We start from the raw sequence: 26,903 nt of genomic DNA on the forward strand, positions 1-26,903 counted from the left end.
AGGGAGAGAAAGGGTCCAGCATGGAAGGGGCAATCAAGGAGAGGGAGAAATTCAGTCTGATTTTACACACATATGGCTGGGGATAAGGGGAATTGCACGAGGTGGGGGGTTGGAAGAGTTTTGAGAGGGCGTCATTGCAAACGAGTTGTGTCCAAGGCAGTAAGCGTGGATAGTTGCAGAAACAATTTGGTTTAGATCAGCACTGGAGAAATGCTGCAGGAGCCACTTCTTCAGCAGCTGCAGGAGAGACCGGCTGTAGCTGCTGTGTTTCCTTCTTTTCATGATTGCAGAGCCGCCCTCCTGCGTGAGAGGGCAGGCGACCACGAGCACAGCCGATCCAGCTGGTACCCGGCATCACGGGCGCTGGGTTCGGCTTTGGCACTCCTGCGAGACGGGCAGGAGGCAGCAGATGAAAGGGCTGGACGCTGGAGCTGGCGTCCGAGCGAGCTGATGCTTTTTGCGTAGAAAGCATTTCTCCATCCCAGGGGCTATGAAGCAGTGCTGAAATGCAGTCCAAAAGGGACCGCTGCAGCTGGAGTGCACAGCCCCTAAATCTCTGTGCATGTACAGCCACCGTACATAACTATTGTGTGTTCATCTCTTAGGTTGTCCGCACAGAGAAGAACAGCCTGAACAACCGGTTCCTGCCGTGGGATGAGATCGAGACAGAGGCCATCCTGTCCATCGACGATGATGCTCACCTGCGCCACGACGAGATCATGTTTGGGTTCCGGTGAGTAGCCTCCATGTATGTAGCCTTTGGACCCAAACTGATTTTTTCTGCATCCAGGGTCTGCTCAGATGCAGCGTGGCCTCGTAGCTAAAGGTGTGACCAGAATTAGGACTAGGACATCCCTTTCCCATGGCTTTTCAACTCGATTTCTTGGAGGAGTAATATGTGGTAATGAACTGTTTAATGAGTGCAGATGGGCGGCCTGGTTTCAGGTTGTCCAGGCAACCCCGATTCTCACGCTTCTTAGCCTCAACTCCTCATCTTTTGCTGTTCTGATAGTGTTTCCTTAATGGTTTGGGGGGTATGGTTTTGGGGGTACATGGCTTCCTAGGGCGAAAGGAAACTGGAAAAACAAACCCAAGAGACTGTTGCACTCCATCCTTCATCTGCCATTGGCAAGGCCAGGACGTTCACAGCTGCTGCAGGACGTGATGCTCGTGTGCTCACGGTGGGCTGCCATCCTCTTTGCTCAGTGTGACATTGGGATGTGACAGCTATTTTGGCACTTTTTCTGCAGAGCGTGGAAAAGACAGATGTTACAAAGAACAGGCTGGTGCTGGTTGTCTCATTCCCACCCCCTTTCTGCTCCAGCATCTACATTTTCCCTTGGCTTTGCCCTGGCCAAAAACTTGCAGATGACGTGGCCAAGGGAAAAAGCAGTTACGTGGGCTCCTGCCGTGGCAGGTTTCTGCAGGCTGCTCCTGCATCTCGTACAGCTAAACCTCACTGACTGCCAAAGAGGTGTCAGGGAGTGAGGATGGCACGAGGAGACAGTGCTGGAGCTCGTTTGGCTGCGGCTCGTCAGTCCGCCAGGCCAGGGCTGGGGGCTGTGATTGCTAATCTGAGAGCACCCAGCAGCTGGTTGTGGGGTGGGAGATGGGGACCAGCTCTCTGCTGTCACTGAAACGTGTTGGTTCATGTTTGGGAGGAAGATTAAAAGGCACAAAACGCCTGGAAACCCAACAAGCTCTTGCTGAAAGATGAGAAACGAGGTGTTAAAGTGATTAAAGCAGGGGAGTAGGCGTCAGGACTCCTGGCTTCCCTTCCATGCCCTGTTTTAGGCTCTTTATCTGAACTTGGCCATTTTCTCCCCCTCTTTGGTCTCTGTTTTCCTTTGCTCATCCACAGCACCTGGCTGAGGCTTTACCAATTAGCCCTGGAGAGCATCAAATGAAAATTGTAAGTCCTGTGTATTATTCTCACTCATGTCCCTGCTTACAAACACCTTGTTCCTACAAAGCCTCCCTGTGCTAACGCATTCAGCCAGGGAAGAGACAGTGTCTCGGCGATGGAGTGAACCTCTGCCCATAACAACTGTGTTCTGTTGAAACTTTGCTTTGGGCTGTAATTCTTGGGGCCAAGAGCCTCTTCCTGCTCCATTTGCTGCTCAGGAGCGAGCTGGAGGTGGGCACCCAGAGCAAACCTTCGAGGAGCACACCCAAAACGATTCTCTGGAGAAACTCTTATTTTTGTGGCTGAGCTGAGATAGAGAAAGTGTCACGTTCATAGGAAAGTGAGACGTGGGAGAAGTGAAAGGGAATGAGTAGTTTCGACTCCGGCTTTTCAAAACAATCACATTGGATTGACAGAAACTGCAGCAAACAAGTGCTTGCTGGGAGGATGGTGCCAATGAAGCTGCTGGCAGTGTTAATTACTCAGTTTTCATTACCAGGTTGTGTCAGAATTTCATTAATTTGTGTAGGGGCTATAACAATAAACACATCTTTGCTCCTGGCTGTGTCAGTAAGTGTGATGAAAGCTCAGGGCTCTTGGAAACTTGGTGTCATCGGCAGCCTGTGATTGCCCTGCAGCCATTGCTTCTGTGGCTCTCCACGGGAACAGGGGCTGTGGGAGGAACCGGGAACTCGCATCCACAAGGGAAAAAAAAAAAAAAAACCCCAACAAAAAGGCCACTTTCTGCCCTAATTTGTGCCTGTGAAGAAGGGAAAATCCCTCCATGTCCAACAGGCTCCCGCCTGGGACTTGATTGTTATAGCCCAGAGTCACTGGGTTTGGAGATGGGGCTTGGACACTAATTGTTAGTGAGATGGGATCGGATGATCTGAAGGAAGCCGGCACCCCTGCCAGTGGAAGCTGGATTTATTTCACAGGTTAGGCATTGGGCACTGACATTTGTCTTAATTATTCCTGCCAGTGTTGTAGTTATCCTGTGGGATTTCTCTCGAGGAGAGTGAGCTTCAGATGAGAGCAGAATGTTAAGCAAGCCCATGCTCTCACATGCGAACCTCAGGATTTAATTCCCTACGGCTCGACTGCGAGCATGTGTTAGGGTGAAGGATGTGCATAAGACCCCAGATGTTTTTCCTCTATGGACAGAGCCTGGGAAGCCGCCGCGTGCTGGTTTGGGATGAAAAGCTGGCAGTTTGGCACTCCAGATCTTCCATCTGGAGACACCAGGGTCTTCAGCATCTCAGCAGCTTTCCTAAAGGGAGCCTGATGTTATCTCGACTTCACCGAGGAGGAAGCTGAGCTTGTGGGAGATGGAAAGTCCCAAGGATTTGGGGAAAGAAGCCAGGAGACCCTGGGTTCCTCCCAGGCCAAGCCTTGGCTACTCTGGACTTTCCAAAGAGTGGAGATGAGAGAGAAGCAGCGCTGGCATCTGTGTCGTGCAGTGCTGCCCCTGCGTGGGCTGCGGGAAGCTGGTGGCTAAAGGAAGAGTTTCCCGTCTCGCTGGCTTTCTCTGCCTCTTTCTCTGCCTTTCCACCTGAGGTCTTAAGTTTTCCATTCTCTGTGTATTTCAGAAATTAATTCTGGGCCACTGGGCTTTTTTGTTAGTTTTCTTTTAAACCTACAGAACAGCTCTTTTGAGTTAGAAAATCCCTTATTTATGACTTAGGAGCACTTTCCTGTGAATAAGCAACTTGAACGTGCCTCTAGGAGAGGACCGAGGTGAGAAGCTCAGCTTTGTACCAAGCGACGTTGGTCTGTGCTCACAGCCCGTGGTTGGGAGTGTTGGCTGAGGGATGCTTCAGTTCACATCTAACAGCTTTTACCCTTTTAACAAGAGAAGGTCAACAAATTCTGCCTGTCCGTTAAAGCCAGGATTTCTGCGTTCAGCCCTTTCCTGCAGTACAGTAAGAAAGGAATCGGAGTTATCTCGGGGAGGGACCTTGTTCATGTGTCACTCAGGCAGCTGTGACGGCCGGTCGGGCCCTCCTACCGACAGTAGAGCTTCAGTGCTGTGGAGGTGGGCGAGCTAGTACTCAACAGCCTACATAAAAAACCATCTTTAGCACATTGGAATTTTCTGTATTTCTATTTAAAAAAAAATAAATGGACTTTAAAGCAAGGTAATTACACGTTTTAACAAAATTTATCCTTTTTGCCCAAACTACAATGTATGTTGGCCGTTCTTTAGATGATCGGTTGCCAAACTGTTTTATGTATAGGCGTCTCCATGACTGGGAACCCCCCTTGGGAGCGGGTCCGTTGGTGTCGAGGGCGTAGTCCTGTGTGTAGTGGTTCTCAGCCAGAGCCGTGCTCATCTCCGTATGGGCTCCCCGGGTTTGTGTCTCACCGAAAGGCTTTGCGTTTGCAGCGTCTGGAGAGAGGCAAGGGACCGCATCGTTGGCTTCCCGGGGCGCTACCACGCGTGGGACATCCCCCATCAGTCCTGGCTCTACAACTCCAACTACTCTTGCGAGCTCTCTATGGTGCTCACTGGTGCTGCCTTCTTCCATAAGGTGAGGTGTCATGGCCACAGAGCCCTGAGCTTTCCCTTCCTTCTCAGAGTAACCAGGGTCCGATGTTAGTAGGGTGGGGTGTTTTCTTTAAAGAACAAATCTTGGAGCTCACCACTCTTTTTCCCGTGCTTCGTCCAAACTGAAACACAGCCAGCAACTGGTCTGTGTCCCCGCGAGCCATCTCCTTGAGGAGCAGCTTATGTCTGTGCCGTGTGAGAAGCACCGTGGCACTGAAGAAGGTGGATAGAGCGTGGGGCTGAGCGCGTTTCAGTGATGCTCTCGGTCATGGCAAGGGCGAGGGATTCCTTACCCTGCATCTTTACCGTAGCGTCTTTAATCTTACAAAGTGTTGCAAGGGGTAATGCGCAGGGAAGTCATGGGTTTCTGCACCTGCGTGGTGGCACGGGCTGGCTGGTAGGTGTGGGAGGTTTATGCTGGAAGGGAGCAGCGCAGAAAGTGGCTCCGTGAGGTGTGCCTCTGTACGGGCGAGACAACAGCGAGGGAACAGGCCTAGAGAAAAGGGAGGGATGTTTTCCTGAGGGGACTGTCCTGAGCTGTCATATCACGCTGGGAAGGTTATCCACTAGCTACTGCTGCCATGCTGGCTGCAGCAGCAAAGACAGCCAGATCCGAGGGGGCTGAAACCGTTGTTCCTGGATGTCTGAGGATACAGGAGCCTCGGGCGTCAGGGTGGTGGCTGTGGGGTAGATTGCCGCTGCTCTACAGATCTCCTTGGGGCAGGATTCACTCCATTGTGTGCCATCCTTGAGCTCTGAGCCAGACACGTCCCAGCGAGTGGTCTTGATACTCACCCACGGTGCCATGACTGCTCCAGGTCTGGTGCAGATGGCACCAGCGATGGGTGGGCGCTTCCTGCTTGGGACCACCTTGAGCGATGTTGTGCTTTTTTATCCTTCCCAGTACTACGCTTACTTGTATTCCTACGTGATGCCGCAAGCCATCCGTGACATGGTGGATGAATACATCAACTGCGAGGACATCGCCATGAACTTCCTGGTCTCTCACCTGACGAGAAAACCTCCCATAAAGGTAAAGCACCGAGCGGGAGTTTGTACTGGGCTTTGTGTTTCCAGAGAAGCAGTGGTTTGTTCAATGTCTTTGAAAGGCGAGCGGTCTGTTAGGAGGCTGCTCTGCTCCGGGGGAAATACGCACTGCCCTTACCAGAATCCGGCTGCGTCGTATCTCTGAAGTGCTGCAAGTGTGACGTGCTCGAGGCTGTCAGCATGTCCCCTCTCCGGCCGCAAAGAGGTGTCGTGTGTGTTCAAAAAGGTGTGAAAACTCAGTACCGCCCTTAGAAGCAGCCACATCCTCACCACGGCAAGTGGATGAGTTGGGGTTTGACTCCTGCTGCAGCTCAGACCGGAGGGTTCCTAGGCCGTCTAAGCAGCTGATCACAAAAAGACAAATTTCTTTCTTTCTATGACATAGAGCACAAGTGGGAATGATTTCCTTGCTGATTTTGTGTGGCTTTCCAGAGACATTTAGGCCCACCTGCATGCAGAGGGCTGTCGGTCCAAACACTGAAGCCCAGCTGAAATTTCCCTGCCCCCTGATAACAAATGAATGTCACGATTTGGAGCGTGAATTTTGGATGCAGATAATTCTGCTCTTTGTCGCTGCTGGCAAACTGCTCTTTACAGCCCTGCATATGTCTCACCATCGCAGGCCAGCTGCCTTGGAGATGGGTCTCGGCCATAAATATAATGGCTGGGCTTTTCTGTGTGGTGTTCTTCCCATCTGGAGCTGCTATGAAGTGAAGGTTGTAGATTTTGGTGCAGCTGAGAGAGAATGAGAGCAAAGCCAAGGGCACTGCGATGGGATGTCTCGATCAAGACCGACAAGGAGGCCCTTTAATCAACTGGTGGGCCCTCAGCACCTCCTGAAAACTGGAGCCCCCTCCAAAGATCTTGCTCTGGGATCCTAAATTTTTCATGATGAGGGTGCCAAAACACTGGCACAGGTTGCCTAGAGAAGCTGTGGCTGCCCCATCATCCAAGGTCAGGTTGGACCGGGCTCTGAGCAACCTGATCTCGTTGAAAATGTCCCTGCCCATGGCAGGGGGGTTGGACTAGATGAGCTTTAAAGGTCCCTTCCCACCCAAACCGTTCTGTGATTCTGTCTGTATCCAGCAGAATGGAGTTCCTTTCCTGAGGTCTTTTTCCTCCTGAAACAGCTTCACAAACCTTAAACCAGAAAAAAGTAACTAAGCGTTAGTAGATCATCGTGTCCCCCTTTAAGTCTCTGCTGTGATGGAGCTGGCGTGGACCATGTCCTTCATGGCCTGGACACCCTCCAAGGGACACCTGGCAGCTGGGGAGAGCACGGCCGAATCTGTGCCCAGTCTGCGGCACATCACAAAGGGCATGGTGTCCCCCTGGCCGGGGTGTTGGGGGCAGTGTGGCAGTGACCGTCTTTGTCCCTCTCGTTGCAGGTGACCTCCCGCTGGACTTTCCGCTGCCCCGGGTGCCCTCAGGCGCTTTCGCACGACGACTCTCACTTCCACGAGCGACACAAGTGCATCAACTTCTTTGTCAAGGTGTACGGGTACATGCCCCTCCTGTACACCCAGTTCCGCGTGGACTCGGTCCTCTTCAAGACCCGCCTGCCTCACGACAAGACAAAATGCTTCAAGTTCATCTAGAAGTGGGAGGCAGCCGGGCGCCCTCGGCTCTCCGAACTTTGGCCGGCGGCGGGTGAAGGCAGAGGGTGGCTTTTTGGTGGGGCTGCGAGTGCAAAACGCCTTTTGCTATTGACTCCGGCCTCCCTCCCACGGAGCGAAAGGGACGTCCTGGATTTGGACGGGCACGTTTCCCCCTCCCTTCCCGCTTTCCCCACAGCGACTCGACTGAGTGACAGGGAACAGGATCTCACAGCTTCTGTAAAGACACTCCCTACGATCGTACACTGAGGAATGGCATGTTGGCTAGTGGCTCTGCCCCTTCACTAGCCAAGGGCAACCATTCTTTTTAATTATAATTATTGTTATTTAAAATGAAAGTGTTTTAGATTTGCTGCGTGAGGCTTTCTTTTTTTTTCTTTTTTTTTTCTTTTTTTCTTTTTTTCTTTTCCCCCATCCCCTTTTCCCCTCTGGACCTGTGTGCCCACTCGGGCTGGAGGCGTTTGAGTGCAGAGAGGTTATTCCCAGCATCAAGGCAGCTCCGGTCACCACTGTCATCCCCGTCCTTTCTCCCATGGGGCAGCCCTTGTCCTCCTCCCCTCCTGCACACCACGTCCTGGCTCATCTTGCTCTGAGGACTTTAAGGTGTCATCCGGTGACAAGCTCTTTGCTCTACTCTGCTCACTACCCTGCCCTCGGAGAGGGGTGAACAGGGAAGAGTTTGGCCCCAGAGGGTCCTTCCCCAGCTCCCAGCACCATGCCGGGTCCCATGCTGCAACCACGGGGCAGTTTGGTTGCCACAGACTCCTTCTCGGTGTCCTTTTCCGCCCTGTGTGGCATATCGCAGCCGCTGCTAAACCTCCGAAGATGGGGAATGTGTCTGGGGCTTCGGAATGGTCCGTCAGCAGCAGAGTGGGGGCTGGCAATGCCCCAGGCTCGTGCGTTTGAGTGGGCTGCCTTGGCCTGCGGTTTTCTACAGCCGCTGCAGTGTCCAAGCCAGCTCTAGAGAGTCTGAGTGTGGCCTGGGCTTCTCACAAGCACTTGGGGACTTTTCCTCCTGCCCTTCAAGGCCCTGGAAAGCTGTTCCAGCAGCACCCTGAGATTGGCCTTTGCTGATAAAATAAACCTTTTTCCCCAAAGCCTCCAAGCATGAATGCAGTCTGTCGAGAGCCGGCTCTTCGCAGTGCCTGGTCCCTGCCGGGGCAGCAGGCAGTAGTTCAGCTTACAGTGCTGGTGCGATGGCAGTCGGGGTGTTGGGGCCTTCTCTTGAGATCGTTTCGCGTTTTGCAGAGCGGAGGAAGGAGAAGACGCTGACCCTTAATTTGTGCGTGGCCAAGCAGAGCCAAAGCGAAGCGCCAGCCCAGCCCGTGCGTGCTGGAGCCGGGGCTGCTCCGTGGGCCGGAGTCCCTGCTCTGCCTCATCCCTCGTCCCCCATCCCACAGCGAAATGTGCCGACGTCGGGTTTGCCAGTGGGCCTCAGCATAACTGCCTTAAACCCCCATCCCAGCCACACTCACGCCTGGCTTTGGGCTGCGTTTGAAGGTGAATCCCGCCCAGAGCTTTCCTTCACGTGAGCCAGGAGACGCTGCTGGGATCGTGTTCACGGGGCTGTTCTCGGAGCTGGTCTCTCTCCCACCAAAGCCAAACGCCATTATGTCCATGTGATCGCTCAACTTGCTGCTCGGTTCTGCTTCGATCCTGGCCTGTAACGAGAGGGAAGGACACGGGTTGTCCTCTTTTGTGTGATGTTCTCCTTCAGCGTGTCTCAGATGTTTAAGGGCAGCCTGGAGAAGCTCTTGCTGGGTAGACGGGAAGGTGAAACTTGTGCGATTCGCCTCGATGTCCCCGGCATTCCTGGCTCCGCTTCCACTGAGGCAGGACGCAGCTCAGCATCCCGGCACCCTGCAGCAGAAGGATGTCACCGCCTGGTTGTGTCTCGGGTGTCTCCCAGAAGAGGAGGAGCAGGGATGGTCCGTCAGCAGCTCCTGGGCTCAGTCCTGCCCGCACTCCTCTCCTGCAGCCTGCACCACGTTTCGGGGTGCTCGGTGGCCTCTCCAGTTTCAGCCAGTTTGTCATGTCAGCCCCGCAGGTGGGGGTCACCACCACTTGCTCCTTGGGAAGGGGAAGGGAAGGGCCAGCCTGTCCCCAGCAGAGCCAGCGGCTTGTGCCTTCACCAGCGCTACAGACCGCAGCGAAATACGGCTCAAGGTACCTGTTCCTCTCCGTATGGTTCTTTTCCTTTCCGCTCTCTTTTTGTTTTAACATCAGGTGCTCAACACGCAGCATGCGAAGGCTCACAGTCTCCTTAAAAATGGGATTGGAGACCCCTGCGAGGCCCCGAAACCCCTGGAAGGATGTTTTCTGCCCCTGCTCAGAGTGGAAACGTGGCACTTGGCAGCAGCTGCACCAGCTTCAGCATCCCCGAGGGGCCTGACACTCCTCTGCTGCTGGCTTTAAATCTCCCCTCGTTACTAGGTGGTTCGTTAGCAGCGACGCAGTCGCTCGTGTACAGCACAAGTCCCTGGTGTCAGCCAAGGGCGGAGGCAGCTCTGCCTTTGCCACCCCTCTGCCTGCACAGCAGGAGTCAAACAGGAGTAAGGCTGGATGCAGGCACGGATTGCACTTTATATAGAGATATGCTTCTCAGCAACTGATTTTCAAAAATCTTAAGGGAAATTGTATTATTCTGGTGAGAGACAGTAAACCAGGGAGCTTGGAAAATGCAGATGTGATGTGAAGTTGTCGTTTGCATCGTGGGGGCTCGGGGTTTGCCGAGCCTCGTTGCTTGGCTGCAGTCGGAGCTGGCGGCGAGCCCGAGGTTGGGGGTTTCTTCCTTTGTGTTGATGCGTTTCAGTTCAAGGCCAGTAGAGATGTAGAGATCAGCGGTGGAAATCCAAAGGGTTCTTCCTCCCAGGCTCTTGACATGCTCGCCTCTTGCCCAAAGTGTTTTTGGAGGATCCCGAGCACTGCGGGAGCCAGGGGTCAGACCTGGAGCATCGTGGTTGAGTGGGGAGAGGCTGTGCGATGGGATCACTGTGCGGGTCGTGGGATGGTTTCACCTTGTTGAGACCCCCCCCAAAGGGGAAGGATTTGGGGGCGAAGGGGTAAATGGTTGCTCCGAGTCGCTGACAGCAGCTCAGGGGGGCCGTGCAGGACAGCAGCAGTGGTGGGAGGGATTGGGTGCCATGAGGAAACTAAACGGCCAGCGCGAGCATCTCCTTCCCCACCCGCAGGGCTGGTGCTGTCCCGCCCGCTCCTCTGCTGTTGGCTCTTTCCCAAATCTGCCCAAACAGACACCAAAACCCCTCTGGGGTACAGACCAGTGATTGACACCCCAACTTTCTGCTCCTGAGACATCCCAGGATCTGAGCTGTCCTTAGGCTTCCTCCACCATCAGGGAGGAGAGGGGCATTTCTGGAGCGCTCCAGCCCGTGCCACCGTCCCCAACGCCCTCCTTTGCCCCTTGTCGCTCTCCCGTGATTTTCAGGGAGCCCCAGGGTAACTCCGAAGCTCAGGTTAGCTTGTATGATTCGTCCCAGCTCCGGCACGGAGCAGCCTGGGGCACGCGATCTCACCGCCCCAGCCCCGAGGAGACGGGAAGGTCTCCTTCGGCAGCTGCGCCTTTCCCCAGGGAGGGGCCTCTTCCCCTTTCCAATGTTTCTGCCGCTTCACCCAGGACCGGGGGTCGCAGTCGGCGGGTGCTGGGTGCAGAGTGAGATCTTTCTCATGTTCGCTGTAAATAGCATTGTCTGCGGTGACACGGACCCCCCCCCCCCGGACCCCGTTCGTGTCGCACAGCACAGCCCCTGCCCTCGCCTGCGCCGTGGTTGTGCTAACTGCTCCGTGAGCACCAGGTTTAAAAAACAAAAACAAAAACCGAGAGAAAAGAAACACTCCTTCACCACGAGCACAATGTTGAGGTTTTTTTGTAAAAGGATCCAATAAATGGAGAGTTTAACTTGAGAGCGTCTCCGTGCCTTCTGTGCCAGGGGCGGGGAGAGAGGGGTTGGGACCAGAGCGGGGCTTGCAGCTGTGGTGCTGCTCCATGGCCCTGGGTACCCCAAAACCAGGTGTCTCCCCAGGCTTGCATCTCCCAAGGGGCAGTGAGCTGGTCTGGAACGGTGCAGACCCCTCGGGGATGGCAGCGTCTGGTGCTAAACCCCGTCGCATCCCTGGGCGAGCTCACTGCTGGGCCAAGAGAGCCCTGGTCCCACCCCGGGGGGTTTGCACCCTCGTGTAGCTTCAGGGCACGTCACATCCCAGCCGCCACGCTGACACAGGGCTGCTGGTGGCATCGGGGACATCCAGCCACGACAGCAGATTTGGGGGAGGCTGGAAACTTTCATTTTCTGCATTGCTGGTTCAGATCACAGCCAACCACAGCACCTTCCCCAGAGCCCTGCTCTGCTTGCAGGATGTGGTCCTGGGGCCTCTGACCTGCAGCGAAAGCCCCCCCAAGAAGAGTTGTCTGGGTGTTTCCAGGCAATGAGAGCAGCAGCCGAGCTGGCAGTGGGACTGCGAACCTTCCCATCCTGAAACGGGAAGGTGGGAGCCCTTCCCTACGGCACTCGCAGGCATCGCTGGCTCCAGGGATGCTCCTGGCCCCTCTCTGTGCAGAAGGGTGAGGTGGAGAAAACCAGGCGGCTCTGTGTGATTTCCAACCCGATCTCCACCAGCTTCAAACCCGCGGGAGGAACGGAGCTGGCTGGGCCAGGGGCCCTGGGCTCCCCCTCCACGCTGGGCTGGAAATCCCCCAGGATTTCCTGCACTTTGCTGCATTTCCTCTCTCCTCCTTTCTGCTGCTTTTTTTGGCCTTTCCTCTGGAGCGGACGGCTTTCTCCGTGGTTGGTTGTTCACCTCTGTGTCACCTGCCCTTGCTGCTGTCCCCGTGGGAAATGCGCCCTTTATTTTCCTTACTGGGAGTGTTTGTGCTTGGGTTTATTTCCAGGCTAGGTTTCAGGGAAACCCCAAATTATTTTGATCCCAGGAGGGAGGAGGTGGATGCTCTGCCCAGACCTGCCTCCCAGATGCCTGGGGGTCTCTCCCCAAAATGTTGCAGAAGGCAGGGACATCGCTAATGGCGTGAGGGCACAGAAAACCTCGCTCAGAGGCACAGACCCGGCTGCTGTGGCTGGATGCCGTTTCAGGGGTCCAGCTCAATAAGCCCAGCGGCATCTTGGGCCCCATCTCGGCCGCGGTGACTCTGCTCCTGGGGCTTTTCCAGCCCTTACAAAGCTCCTGTTAAATAATTTTTACAGCTGTAACTAAGTTGTCCTTGATGAGATGAGCCACAGCATCACAGCTCCCCTTTGGTTTTCTCCCCCCCCCCCCCCCCATATGAGGGTTTGTGCCTTGGGATGGGGGGAACAGACACTGGGGAGAGGAGGAGGAGGGGGTAAATCCCCCTAATAACTCATTCCCTTCTCCCAGGAAGGACGGGGGTGGGGGGGACGCGCTTTACACTTCACTCCTCTCCCCAAAAAATGTCCTTGATTTTCCCTTTCAGATGACACATTCCTCGATAAAAGCAATTTCACTGAAATTGCTCCTTGTGTTTCCGTTCTGCCTGTCAATGCCATGAAGGCGACCAGCTCCTGCAAGAGCCCAGGACAGGACCCGCAGCCACCGGCGCGGATGCTGGCACCCTCGGCGGCCCTGCCTTCTGCTCCAGCCACGCCGAGACAGGCGGGAACAGGGAAATTACTGTTGGCTTTGGGGTTTGTTTTTTTCCCCAGCTGGAAATGCAGGAAACACGCCTGCAGGGCTGGAAACCAGCAGCAACACAAAGCCGAGGTCACGTTGTGTCCATCGCTCCCAGGTTAATTAGATGACCACTTTGCCACCCACGGGACGGGACAGCCAACGTACCCTGGCATCGCTTCCCTGTTTAGGAAAGAAGAAAAAAAAAAAAAAAAAAGGTTTAAACCCGAGAGCGTGTGGGGCTGTGGGGAGTGGGACTGGCAGGGAAAGGGGAGCGCTGGGCTGTGGGGGTGTTACAAATCTCTACAGCCACAGAATTTCTCAGCAGGGTCTGTGCTAAGCGACGTGCGGGATTTATACCTTGCAGCCAGCGGTGGACCATGAAAGGCTTTAGGAAAAAAACCAGGATTTTATCCCCAGTGTTTTAAGAAGTTATTCCGGAGTCGTTAGCAGGCTGAAGAGTAAACTGCTGCTGCATTTCCATGGGTGCCCAACGCACAGAGGGGTTCACCCATCACCCTCCTCGCTCCCTGGGTCCCGCTTTTAGCCTCAGGGCAATGGCACAGTGGAAATACGAAGCCGTGTCAGGGCATTTGGGAGCCTTGGTCTTGGCTTAAAGCCCCTGAGCAAAGCGGGGTTTTGCCCACGCTGCAACCAAAAGGCCGTGGAGCGGTAACGAGGGAACTGGGAAGCGAAACAGGGAGGTAGCACCGCCGCAGAGCACCTGCAGCCACCCAGTGAACGCGTGCGTCGGGTCGACGGCAGCACACTGTAATTTAGAGGCTCAAAATAGTAAATATTAAGAGCAGTCAGAGGGAAATGAGCAGTTATTAGCCAGGCAATTAATAAAAGACCTATGCTGCGCTCGGTGTTGTGCCTGCAAGGGAAGGATAATTGTCACCGTTCGATTTAACCCGCCAAGTAATTTAATGTAGCAAAAAAAAAAAAAAAAAAAAAAAGGGAAAAAAGGAACACAACCCTCGATCAATCGCTGCCGGTCCGTGTGAACACCTCCCTGGAGCTGGCTCTGCCCTGGGGATGCAGCGAGTCCTGGGGAAGAAACCCAACAGCTTGGGTTTGGTTGTTTGGGGTTTTTTTTTTTCCCCTATTCCCTTCAAGAATAAAAAAGTGAGGTGTCACACCAGTTCCTTCCATCTTGGTTTTGGAGCCTTTCAGATGCTCTTCTTGCAGGTGGTTCTTGGCACAGGGCCCTGCTCTCTTGCGTAGCTGGGTTTTAAACTCTCAGCCCACAATTTTGCTACTAACAGGATAATAATAATAAAGTTTAAATAAGTTGTGATGTCTTTGCTTGTGGTTGGGCTTCCCCATGTAGCCCCGCGCAGCACGGGGCTGCTTTGCTCCGTCCCTCACCCTTTTTGTTACCAAATACCATTAATATCAAGAAAATAATAAAGATCCAGAGTTTTACCGAGCGGGAGGCTGATCGCACTGCATTCTGTTCTGCCTCAGTGCATTCACTGCCGTAGCTTTGCTCGCCCACGGCAGCCCCGTCTCACCACGCTTGAGATGGAGACATCACCCCTGCCGGGCACTCGGGGGCAAGGAGCGGAAGGTGTCCTCGGGACACTCAGGGACGGTTGGTGATAGGGCCAAGGGAGAGAAAAGATGGAGGAGTAATTTAATTTGTTGCATTAATCAAGGCAAAGAGCTTTTAATCGTTCAGCCCTACCAGTAAAAATGCAGCAAACCGATGCCGTGATCTCTGAAACAGGAGTTCGGGAAGATCGCTGCCTCTTAGGGCTGGGTGAATCCCTCGTGGTTTAGGAGCCTGCTATGGTGTTGCATCAGTCCGTGGAAGAGACGCAGGATGTGGCCCGTGATCTCCGACCCTAACGAAGCCTTGCCCAGGGCAGGCTGCCTGCCACCGGTTCCTGGCCCATGGCCTCCGAGTGTCCCCGTAGCAGAAGTGCTGTGTCCTCACGGGCAAGAGTCCCCTGTAGCCCACAGAGCCACCCCCCCCCAGCCCTGGCACGGAGGTCCCAAGAGTTGGCTTGTTCCCTGTGGGCCACAAGACTTGGTGATGGGTCCCCAAAGTGATGGGGCCCAGGTGGTGGGTCCCCAAGGGATGGGTCCCCAAAGTGATGGGGCCCAGGTGGTGGGTCCCCAAGGGATGGGTCCCCAAAGTGATGGGGCCCAGGTGGTGGGTCCCCAAGGGATGGGTCCCCAAAGTGATGAGGCCCAGGTGGTGGGTCCCCAAGGGATGGGCTCACACTGACTGCACCTGGGCATGGTGAGCCTGGAATTAAACGACTTGGTCCAGTTGTTTTTGTTAAGGCCGACATTAATAGGAAGAAAACACAGTGTACTGCTCTCCATCCAGGAATAGCTGTTCCATAAAAGCCAGCCATGTGCAGAAAGCCGATTTTAACTTTTTCTCCCCATTATTCCCCAGCGCAGTGATGCAGCCCTGGCTGCACTGCAGGAGCGCAGGTTGGTAAGCGCGCTGGGAATTAACCGCTTGCTGGGGGCCGAGGTGCAGCCCTGCGAAGCGGCTGCTGGAGAAGCAGCCCAGCTGCAAACACCACCATTTGCGTTTAATGTGGGGAGCTGCCGAGAGAGGCCGGTGAAGTGTGGCACGGGATGCGGGACCCCCGTGGGGCCTGGGGATGGCTACGGCAAAACGAGCATCACGGGGTGGCCAAGGGGATTTTCCCCCCCCCCATTCTGGAAGTGAAACCAAGTCCCTTTGCTGTTGTCTGTCCGTTCGTGTACACATCGCGGGTTCGGATTTATTTGCCATCCATCGTATTCCATCCCCTCCAGTCGCATCTCTCCTGGGCTGCCATGGTTACCTCTGCAGGACTGACCCAGCCTGAAGAAATGCTATTTATTTTTCTTCCTCTCTGCAGAATGAACAAGCATTTATTTTGGCTAGTTTAATTAAGATTTTTTCATTAAAGAATTCCCCCCCCCCCAGTATGTTTATTTTTCCAGCAGGCACAACCTATTTGTAAGAATTGAATCAGTTTTCAGATGCTGGACAGGAGCAGTAAGAAGTTTTCCTGCCAAAAACAACAAGAAGAAAAATGTGCAAACTTTTAAATTGATTTCCCCTCCCCACCCCCAGGAGGCTGGGGAAAACCTTTGGAAAGCCATTAGCTACTAGATGACGAGACAAAATATCAGCTTGGCTGTTACTGGTCTGAGCTTTGCACCTCAGCTAAGGATTTCGGTATGACAGCTCAATCACATCAGTTGTCTTTCAGTAGTGAACCAAGCTAAAAGCTACCTGTTGAGCTTGAAGACATTCCTCATCCTGTTCATGAGCACAGCAGCCCACTCCCAGTTCCCAAATTACCTTCAAACCACTGCACTTTCGATACAATTTCTACTACTGCAGCAGCTTGCCCCTCTAAGTCTCGAGGCAGCCTGCGAAGGAGGATGGTATGATTTCTGTTTCACATGAGGGGAACGTGAGGCACTAAGCCGGGAACGTGTCCGAAAGTGTCCGTCAGAGGCAGGGCTGTGCCGCATCTCTGCAGTTCTGTCAAGTTAGGCAGCACAGAGACTTCCACGGGGAGCTCAGAGCATCGGGGTTTATTTGACCCAATTATACACTAGTCGCTCCTGTGGAGTAGCTACTGTGGCTGATACAGGTCATATTTAAATATTTCACATTTAAATATTTCCTTCATACCTTGAGATCTGTAAAGCCTCCCTGTCTAACCTGACTTTCTGTGTAACGAGGCCATGCTGAATGAGTACGTGAGGAGGTTATTCTCCCCCGATACGCAAGGCTGCTTGGACTGCGTGACTTCAGCAAAGCCAGCAAACCTCTCTGGCCGTCCTGCCCTCATCACCTGCGGAGTCAGAGAAACACAGAGCTCTGTTAAATCTTTTCTGGCAGTGAATCCGCAGCCCTGTTACTGCAGGGCTCCATGTCATAAAATCACATAAATGCCATAGAACGTGTCTTGGCACCTGGCTAATTCGGCTCTCGGGTTCTGGCTCACGGGAATCATCCCTGCTACAGGTAGCTACTACTCATCTCTACCCCCGCCAAGGACTTCTACCCTTTGTAGATGGGCTATAATGCTTCTCGCTCCTTGGGTTACAGGCACTGAGCACTCAGAGTCTCTTTACACCAGGGAGTCGCAGCTCTGCTCAACCCACGTGGCCTCCAGCAGCGGTTTGGTGAGGGGAAGAGTCATGGGCCGGAGCCCACGCAGAGCCAAAAGCTCGGAGGAGCCAAGCTGGGAAGGTCAGCCATGGCTCAGAATTACAGCGTCACATGGCTGCCATGAGGGAACAGCATTGGGGCTCATAAGCAGCCATCAAGTGCTAATTACTGAATTTGCTTCCCCTTTCCCAAAAGGCATCAGGAAAAACGGAGGAGGAATTTCAGGAATTTCAGGTTTGTGGTGTGCACACTCGGGATGTCCCGAGACTCGGCTGCTCCAGCACAGCCCTCACCAAGCGGAAACGACGGCCTCCGTGGCGTGCCCACCGCCGACTGCCCGTCCTCGGCCAGGGGGATGCAACAAGCACAACGCAGCCTCGGGTCTGGCTTCTTAAAGCAACAAGTGAAGTCCCCTATAATTATAAATGCAAATGAGTACATTCACACAATGAAGGCTCTGGAGCTGGTCTAGGTGACAAGTAGAAAGATGTTCTCGAAGACTCATATATTTACTACAAGGCCCGCTCTTCCTGCTGCCTGCTCAGCTCAGCTGAGTTTATCACGTGGCCTCTGTGTGTTAAGAATAATCTTTTTGGAGATTTAATTAGAAAGTGAAATATGTCCAATTCTTTTATTCCATTTTCGAGTGATGATAAAGAAGCTGAGCTACTGCATATGTTGTAAACTCTTACGAGGATTAATGCTACTGCAACAAGTTTTTTATCACATTAATGATACTATTTTTCTCACGCCCGTGACATACGCACAAAGCAAAGGTATGGATGCTGGAGTCTGTACATCCAATCAAACAGAAATCCTTAATGTGTACGAAATGCGATGTGGAAACTGCAATAGCAAATAGTTTTTATTACAGAGCTGTTCTTCCACTGCCTTAATCTCCCCAAAGCTATAAAGTGAAGGACTAGTTATATTTACAAATGTGTATATACACGCACAGGCGGATGTGGAATAAGCATGCAGATGCTTTTATAAACCACAGAATGTGCTTCCTCCTTGGCAGTCTTACTATGCTTTTTATTTTTAACACCAAATAAATACAAAACAATCCAATAAAAAACAAACAGCAGTAAATCTGAGAAATCGGTCGCTTTTAAAAGCAATACTATTAACTAAGTTTAGGCCCCAAATAAATGAATTTGGGAGTGAAAAACCTCCCCAGGTCTGCAGTACAGATGGCTTTGTATAAATGACTCAGTATTTCAAGCAGGATTTGGGAATGTTGGGCCTGAAAGGACAGGTTTTTGGAAGGTAACAAGAGGCACTTAGATCACAAAGGTTCTTCATGAGCACTAGGAGTTTAACTACTTTATGGGCTTTGGGAAGTGTCTTCCTGAGATACGTCCTCCACTGATGACGGAGGAAGCCAGGAGAAAGCAGTCTGTTGCATGTCTCGGTGAAGAGCCTGGAGCTAGGTGGACAAATCTGGTCGTAACAGCGAGGGTGCAGCATCAATAAACACCTTCCCTTGCTAAAGCATACAGCTTTTCCAAAAATCCCTCTGCTTTTGCAAGGAACGGCCAGGCTCTCACTGCTTTGAAGCTATTCTACACATCCAGCGTAGCCCCCCTTTTCTATTTTTAATTTTATAGTCTTTGCCTTACCAGCTTTCTCATTCCTCCTCAGTGAACCACACACGCACAATGTAAATGGAGGACAGGCAGGAAATTGGATCTGGTAACTGGGAAGCAGCAGTGGGAAGAAAAAGAATATCTTAATATCTGAGGCCATTGTTTCAATGTTTTTGCAGTTTTCTCAGGCAAAGGACTGGGCCGTACAATGCCCAGAGGGTCACACAGAGAAATGTCTGCGTCTGCGCACAATTTCACTCTGACCTTGTAAATATACACTCTATTTATTTACTCTGCAGTTTATATCTCCTATAAGATTCCAACTCCCAATTTTACAGAACAAGAATCCCCTCAAAAGTATTCCAAAACCAGTTAAAAATAAAATTTAAAAAATAGATATTAAAAATACATCCTTGCTTCTCCATGAAGGGAAGGTGGCTTCTGGTCTCTCTGAATCAAGAAATTCTCTCTCCCTCCCTGGGATCACACTCTGGAAAGCTTTCAGCTCTGCTGCTCCGGGATCTCTCTTTGCAGAGCAGGATGATGTCCACGAGCTAAAATTTCTGCAGGAATTTGAGAACCAGGTCACGCAGTTTCACCCTCAAAGGTTCATCGTTGTCGCAGATGATGTGCGTGGAGTCCTCCTCAATCTGAATGAGGGTTTCTGCCTCCTGGAGGAGTACGATGTGGCCCTTGGCTGTGTCCTCCACCTTCACGTCACTGAAACCGTGCTAGATGTAGTGTTGGGGAGAGAGATGTTACTACAACTTGGGAAAACAGGTAGAGATGAAAGACTAGGGCACAGGGAGGGAGGAGAGGGGAGAATGGCTACAAAATAGAGAGTGACATTGCAGATATCCTAGATCTCTGGGATAAACAGAGGAAACACCCACAGGATAAGCCAAATATGACCCTCATTATACAGATGGATAAACTATAGAAAAGGGAGGCTAAAGCCAGTATTCTCCCTACACCAAGTCACTGCAATTGCAAAATCTTGAGACAAAGAGGATGAATGACTCCTTTAACTATAGAAATGACCATCCGCTGACATTACTGCCTCAAAGAAGATGTAGCAAACTTCCTCACAGACAATCCTGCCCTTTTCCCTACCCATTTTCTCCAAGGAGGCATGCAGGCAAAAACAGGGCTCCCCAGAGAAGAAAACAACTGCCTGCAAGTTTAGCTACCAAGTCCTGTCCTGCAGCTCCCCAGAAAGCTTCTCCATCAGTGGAGACATTTCCATGATCTCTTCTTCACTCGGTCACCTCATTTTCACAAAACTTGCAGGAACTTAAATAATTTTGAGCCTCCTCCCCACTGTTTAAATTTATTGGAAATCAGCAGATGAATCTAAAAGTTACATGGGGGAAATTTACCCACCCAGTGTGACCCCAAAAGCTCCCCTTCCATGGGAAACTGGGAGGAAATGACTGACACAAAGCCCTTAGATCAGGACATCCCTCCACAGGGAACTAACTATTCCATCCATACTCAGTGCAGGGACACACATTCCCCAAAGTACTTTGCAACTCATTAGCCCCTCTCCATTTCAAGCCACACTAAAATGATTTAAATTATAATAATAAAATTATTTTCCCTCTGCTAGCAAAGCAGCACATTTCTGAGATTAGTAGAAATCAGCTTGAACCTTGCTTGCCACCAAAGACTTACTACCTTCTCGAGCGTCTGCACAAACTGGTCCACAGGGATGGAGCCGCTCAGCAATGGCTTCAAAGGTTTACACTCCGGCACGTCATCACTCACTCGCTTTCTCTTCTTGCTGGTGGGAGGTTGCGGAGGTTTTGGTGGGAGCTAATGGATGAGAAGGTGCACAGTAATGCAGTGAATCACATCAGCTTATTATAATTTAGTTGGAATAACAAGCACATAAGATAGAAAAGGAGTAGCAATTTTGATTTCTGTGACTAATGGGGAACAGTGCAGTGCTGAAGGGGAGAGGAGAAACCCAGCCTCAGGCTCCACTGCAGCTCTGCACACACAAGCAAATTTCCATCACCTTAAAATTTCTGTCAAATTCGGTTCTGTTCAAATTTCTGTCATCTTAAAAGGCCCGCCTGCCTCAATTCTAGACTGAAGCTTTCTATTTTAGCATTCAAGTATCTTGCAATATTTTCTAGGAATCATGCCTTAAAGAAGCCAATGCCTTGAAAAATGGCACTCTAAAAGATGCAACAGGTTGGGAAACAGGCAAATTCAGAGCAAGTAACTACTCAGGAAATGAGAAAAATTGGTAATTTATTTTTCACTGGCCTCAGAAAAGTGAGTCTTTAGGAAGAACTTGAATACAGACAAGGAAGCGAGAGAGATGCTGCAGTGCCTGAAAAATCACTGGAGTGTGATCTGGGTATAATTTTGTGCTGCTTCAGAAAGCTGTCTGCCTTTCTGTCCCCGAGACCCTTCTGACAGCAGGGAGGGGGAGGCAGGGTTAGCACCTGCAGCGGTACCTAACCTTGCCCTAAGCAAGGCAAGGCATGGAGTTAACTGAGCACTTCCGAAAGACTGTTTCGTGGAGATGAAAACCAGATTCCTATAAAAAGAATGGTGAGGAAATTGTTGTGTAATATAAGTCTGTGTGTCCCGTGCCAAGTTAGTTAGGTCGAGGAAGTGTCAGCACTGGTCTCTTCCAGTGAACTAGGAAAGTCCCTGGCAAAAAGGTGGTTGGGAAAATTTCGCCAAAATTTTGGCAAGACTGTTTGCCAGGGATGCGTCTGCACAACACAAAGGGAATTTGCCTGAAGCAACCCCAGTGCCTTGTAGCCCTGCACACTCCAGGGGACGGACTGGGCTCCTCTAAACTCTGTGTCTTTCCCATCACGTAGCATCATGTCTGAACCTCCTGCTGCGATGTCCCTGTGTTTCTTTCAACAGCCAGGGAAGGGTGCTTTTCATCCTTGGGAGAGAAATGCTGCCTGCTCAGGCTCCACTTCCACAAGCAGTGATGCGCTTGAGTCACTTCACAAACCCCATCATTTTCCCTGAAGTTGGTGGGCCTACGTGCATGTATCGTGTTATTTCTGCATGAATCACTGACGTGGTGGGTCCCAGGCTCAGCCAATACTGACAGATACCACCGTGCTGGCTTACCTCCATCCATATGTGAGGGCTCTGGTATTTTAAGCCTCGGTCTAACTTTATTTGGCATCAGGAATCAGAGTAGAGAAGGGAGTAAGTGAATCAAACAAAGGAGAAAGCAGCCTCAGACCAATTGCATTTTAATATTTCAATTTGTTCAGTGTTGCCTAGTGTTTCTAGGGAACTGACTTGGACAAAGTAAGACAGTCTGTCTGCTGCACACTGATATAAATCCTTAACCAATCTTTATGCCCCTGCATTAAAGACATCACCATACCAAGTGTAGTGGGCCCAGCCCAGCTCTACCACCAAGTGGGAGAGGCAGCATCATGCAGTGTGGCTTCACGGAGTTCCCAGCACCTCACACATCAAAGGAGAAAGGTGACCGGGATGCCCACTGCTGAGCGGGTCCACCAGACACCATCTGCCTCTGCAGAGAACTGATGCCAGGAATTGCAGTGTCAGCCTAAGGGAGGTGGTAGGAAAAGAGCATACACTCCTACTTTGTACAAGGATGCACAATCTAGTTCTCTGGGAACAGGGCAACTGAAGGAAGACAGTCCCTTCACATGTTTTATTTTTTAGGTCATCTCTCCTCTCTGACCCTCCGTTCTAAGTCCATGAGAGGCTGGCTGATGCTGATGCGGGTGTACGGGTTATGGAAGAGACAGCAGTATGATTTGTAGCCTCTCTTCAGGAATAATCTCACTTCCCCTTTTATCTTAGCCAGGCACATGGCCAATGAAAAAAGGGTAGAGAGATTTATTTGCATCCCACTCTCTACTCTAAGTGTAATTCCACACTCGCACATGCCAGGACAAAGCATCTGACAAGGACTCTGCTCCGGTGGGGAAAGAGCTGTTGGTGGGGTTGCCTCATGAGAACAGCTGGGGTCCCAGATGGCAGGAAACCCGGTGTAAGGATATTTTTCTCCCTTTCCCATTATACTGTACCTGCAGCACGTGCTTGTTGTCTTTAGTATGCAACACGGCAGAAACTGTTGCTAAGGAAATACCAGGCTTAATCTCCAAGGGCACAAGTGAATCTGCAAGCTAAAGCAAAAGAAGGATTTTGTTCAGCAAGTGATAATCTCAAAATTTGTATGAATCCAGCTGTGATTTAAATTGGCAGCATGATATTTTTAAACATGGACTAATGAACTGTAAACACAAACCCACTGATACAATGACAGAGCGCTCCTCTTACCTGCTTAGCCTTCCTTCAAGCTCTTAAAGCTACCGACTCTCATACCGTTGTTATCAGAGCAGTGCGAGGTTTTCAGTAACCAAGGCAAGTCTCAAAAACCATAACAATTAAAGACAACCCTTGTTTAAAAAGACATCAACTACTTCATTAATAATTTTGATTAGTAAAACTCATAATCTAATTCGCCATTATTTATTATGTTTGTTATGTTGATGGACAACAGAATATCAAAGCCAGTTTCCTTTCAGTTCCTTATGCTGTGGCATTCTGGCTGCAGAATAGCTGGGAGAAAAGGGTTTGTGCTTAAAAACCCAAAGGGTCTCTTGACTGGTTTGAAATTTTTCCTTACAACACTGCATAGAAACCCTTCCACTGCCTTTTATATAATTATTCTCTGAAAGAAATAAGATTTAGTCTTGGCTCCAACTTCAAATTCAACGGCAACCTCCAAAGACCCCCAGCATTGAGGGCGTTGGCAGTGAATGTGGGGTGGGCAGCACTGCACCTGCTGAGACTTGTGGAAGTTGGCCAGCTGGGAAGCACCTCTTCCAGCCATGTTTCCAAAGGAATTCTGCAGAAAAGGGTGCTCATAAACACAGAAAAGTATTCCCTTTTTTTCCAAGGGAGTTCTAGATGACAATACACTGGACACTGGGTGCCCTGGAGTCCCATCCAGGACTGCAGCCAGGATCTAGTCCTAGATAAACAGATACCTTCACACTGCATGGGCCAGCAGCCCGAGCAGTTCCCAAGTATCACTCCCAGCCAGGCACGCTCCTGTCATTCACTGTGGACCTGAAGGTAAGGATCCATGAAGTGTGCTCTGCTTCTGTGAGGAAACCCTGCAGGTGCCTCACAAAACAAAAGTGGGTAAGATTGTTGACGCGTTATACTACTGGATGGAAGGACTTCTCAGTTGTGAAGACAACTAACACCTAAAGGGACAGAATCTACTCGACTGTTTTTCCCAACAGCTACATCATTAACCTACCCAGACCATCGCCCCATCTCATGCAGAAGGAGCCTCTACAAGATGATCTTCATCTGAACTCCATTCCCTTTCATCTTCAAACATGTGGCACCTCCAGTTGGAGCCAGATATTGGGAAGAGCTTAACCTCCAGGTCAAGGAGCTCTTTTGAAACTTCAGGCACCTACTGGAGCGCTTTCATGGAGCAGAACACTGGAGAACTAGCTATCATCACTGCCCTGCCAGCAAGGCAACACCAGCTCTCTTTAGAGATGCTCCCACGGATGAAAAGCAGGGAGAGCAGCAGAATGGATTTTAGAAAAGCATGGTATATTTCCATTTTGGAGATAGTGCATCTGAGGCAAAGGAAGATTAAATTCCTTACTAAAGGCCATCTAATGAATTTTCAACAGGAGCCAAACCAGGAGAGGGATGGAGCAGAACAATGGAACCCTGCCATTTCTCAAGAAATGTCAGGTACCAACATTTTACTGCCAACTACTCTGGTCTGCTGTAAATTATGATTATGTAGGTGATCGCGCTATTACCGCAAAGCTCTAATCCTTGTGAATACAGAAGCAACTGACCTTGACTTCAAAAAACACTCACTACTGGCTGAATACTTTTGCCATCAAAGCACTGAGAAGGCTTTTCTGTTGGTTTCAATGGCAGCAGAGTTCAGCTACTTCTAATAACCTCTGAAAAAAAAAAATCTTACCTACCACGATCAAAGTTGCAGGAATGTTTTGAGAGCACCTCCTTGAAATAAAACAGTTGGATAGAGGATTGTGTTGGAAACCCAGACATTTTAAGGCTGCATTCAAATCCCCTAATTTTTGCACATATTGTTGGTGAATCTTAGAAATCAAAATTTCATGGAGCAATTCAGATTGGTCTCTTTCTGGGACTGAATACAGCCTTTACAGTTTGTTGTTGAAGGCTAAGAGGATGAAAATATAATCATAATCATCGCTTCAGATTTCCCCTGGGACCTAAAAACAGTAATGCTTGCAGCAGTGTGTTATGGTGCACTTTGCAGTGGTCGAAGGCACTTTCCATTCCCACCACCTTCCAGAGGAGGATCAATACAAAACGGGCTCTAATGAAGAATACATGGCAAAATGACAAACACTATACAAAGAAAGATCCTTTAAAAACAGAGAGCTGCTTAGAATCAAAGTCCTCTTCTGCCACAGAAATACTTTGATATCAACATTTATGCAGGCTTTAACAACAGTGTTGGTAATTAGCAACACTTTAATTTTTAACAGTCAAAAAGACAGCAAGACAGACATTCATTTTTATTTTCTCTAACATATTGCTTCATCTCACAGCCCTCTCCATGTTGCGGCCAATCCTTTTATTATAGGAGTTCACTGACCCAAACCAAAAAGGTCATTTAATCACATCCAGTAATTCACCCACCAAGACCAGACAGCACTGTTACACTCCTTTCAACTGACCTCCTGCACACACAAATCACAGAACTCTTCCAAAATGCTGGATTAAAGAAACCCTTTTCAGAGAGACAGCAAATCTTGTCTATACTCCAAGCAATGGCAACTCCACCATTTCCTATCAAAAGCTGTTCCAAACTTTAATTTTCCTTGCAGCCAGGAAACCGTGTCTTATTTCAAGGTTGAATTTGTCCAACTTTCAGTTGCTGGATCTTGTTATGCCTTTGTCTGCAAGATTGAAAAGCCCCCCACTATGCAAGAATAAATGTTTCTTCCTTCCAGTCATTATCACAAGGCCAATGCCACATGCTGGCACCAGGAAAGTCACGAAAGCAGAGAGAGACGCATGGCACTGAGAACTAACATCGCATTAATCAGTCCCCTACCTACGGATGAGCACTTGGACTGCCTTAAGACAAACTTGTGGGTATATATGTACTGGGTATTTCATTTTTTTAAAATCCCTCCTGTTAAGGAAAGTTTAAAACCAAAAAACAAAAGTCATTGACTCTCAGCAGTCTGAAACTGCAAGTGTTGTCATGAACCTTGTAACAGTTGAGGGAGAGAAGAGTCAGCTTGGGAAGTTCTGCTCCTGTGATCAGAGCTGTCCACCTATGCTCTTACAGAGTAAAGACATTTTTACCGTAAACTGCAGTTGAATCTTTTGTGTAGGATTGCATTTTCCACAAGAAAATGAGACCTGACACATACTATGTGAGCCCTAACGCTGTTGTTGGCCAAAGTATAGTTGTTTATAAAGAAGAAAAATGTGCACAGGTTAGGTTACTCTGAAGTCTCTACTAAGGCCATCATCAGGGACAACTCTCCCTAGACTTAAGGTCATATGCAATCACCAGCCAAAAATCCTCTTGTTGGCCACGAAGAGCTGAACAATGACTGAGGATGGGATCTCAAACTCCTATTGTAAAAAAAAATAAATGGAGGCTGAATGATCAGTGAATACAATCAGGAAAGGACCAGAATTTTAGTATATATATACACACTAAATATATAATATTTACTATAATATAGTCAATGGAAGGAAAATTTAAAAAAAGTCATCAGAAGTGGCCACCTGCGACGAACACACCAGCTTTCTCTGATAAGACAACTGCCAAGGGAATTGGGGCAGCCACAGTCCATGCTTCATGAAGCACCAGCAAGGTACCACATGTGAAATTACAAACTGTGGATTTCTACACCAGTCCTGAGGTGGGGAAAATGGTGGTTAAAGTGAAGATATCCCCAAACAACTACCGGGCTGTTGCTGCAATTCCTGAAGGGTCTGTCTTGAGCCTACTCCCATTCAATTTTTATTAATGACCTCAGTACAGAATGAAGAGTGTGTTCAGAAGGCCCCACTGAAGTTTGTAGAGGCATCCTTAATAGAAAGAAAGATCAGGCTGTCATAGAGGAAGAACTAGATGACCTCAAGAATTGGAGTGAGAAAAACAAGATGAAATTCAATAGCGTGAAATGCAAGGCCAGGTATTGGGCTAATACTGAGAATTTCTGCTGTGAGCTGGCAGCTGCTGGAAATGACAGAGGTGAAGGGTCCAGGTTTATTAGTCCACCCCATGAGAACTGAGAGTCACAAATGTGACACGGCCATGAAAAAGCTAAATGCAGCTCCAGAAAATATCAGGTAATTCTACCAGAGATGAGCTATT

At 50.3% G+C, this 26,903-nt stretch overlaps 2 protein-coding genes across 19 annotated transcripts in view; one reads left to right on the top strand and one right to left on the bottom strand.

Annotated features, from left to right (window-relative positions):
- EXTL3 (exostosin like glycosyltransferase 3) overlaps nucleotides 1-11,036 on the top strand; it is a 158,325-nt gene extending 147,289 nt beyond the window's left edge. For all 17 annotated transcript variants that reach the window (XM_054821144.1, XM_054821145.1, XM_054821142.1 and 14 more), the window contains 4 exons: nucleotides 606-733; nucleotides 4,293-4,437; nucleotides 5,359-5,487; nucleotides 6,890-11,036. In XM_054821144.1, coding sequence (XP_054677119.1) covers nucleotides 606-733; nucleotides 4,293-4,437; nucleotides 5,359-5,487; nucleotides 6,890-7,099 — 612 coding nt within the window. In that variant the 3' untranslated portion in view covers nucleotides 7,100-11,036. The remainder of the gene's footprint in view (nucleotides 1-605; nucleotides 734-4,292; nucleotides 4,438-5,358; nucleotides 5,488-6,889) is intronic.
- Nucleotides 11,037-18,770: 7,734 nt separating this feature from the next.
- The window catches only part of INTS9 (integrator complex subunit 9), a 70,283-nt gene continuing 62,150 nt past the window's right edge, over nucleotides 18,771-26,903 (bottom strand). For both annotated transcript variants that reach the window (XM_054822267.1, XM_054822268.1), the window contains 3 exons: nucleotides 22,555-22,653; nucleotides 20,183-20,320; nucleotides 18,771-19,236 (listed from right to left, as the gene is read on the bottom strand). In XM_054822267.1, the coding sequence (XP_054678242.1) occupies nucleotides 19,060-19,236; nucleotides 20,183-20,320; nucleotides 22,555-22,653 (414 nt within the window). In that variant the 3' untranslated portion in view covers nucleotides 18,771-19,059. The remainder of the gene's footprint in view (nucleotides 19,237-20,182; nucleotides 20,321-22,554; nucleotides 22,654-26,903) is intronic.

Source organism: Grus americana, chromosome 3, assembly GCF_028858705.1.
Source record: "Grus americana isolate bGruAme1 chromosome 3, bGruAme1.mat, whole genome shotgun sequence".
NCBI classification, from domain to species: domain Eukaryota; kingdom Metazoa; phylum Chordata; class Aves; order Gruiformes; family Gruidae; genus Grus; species Grus americana.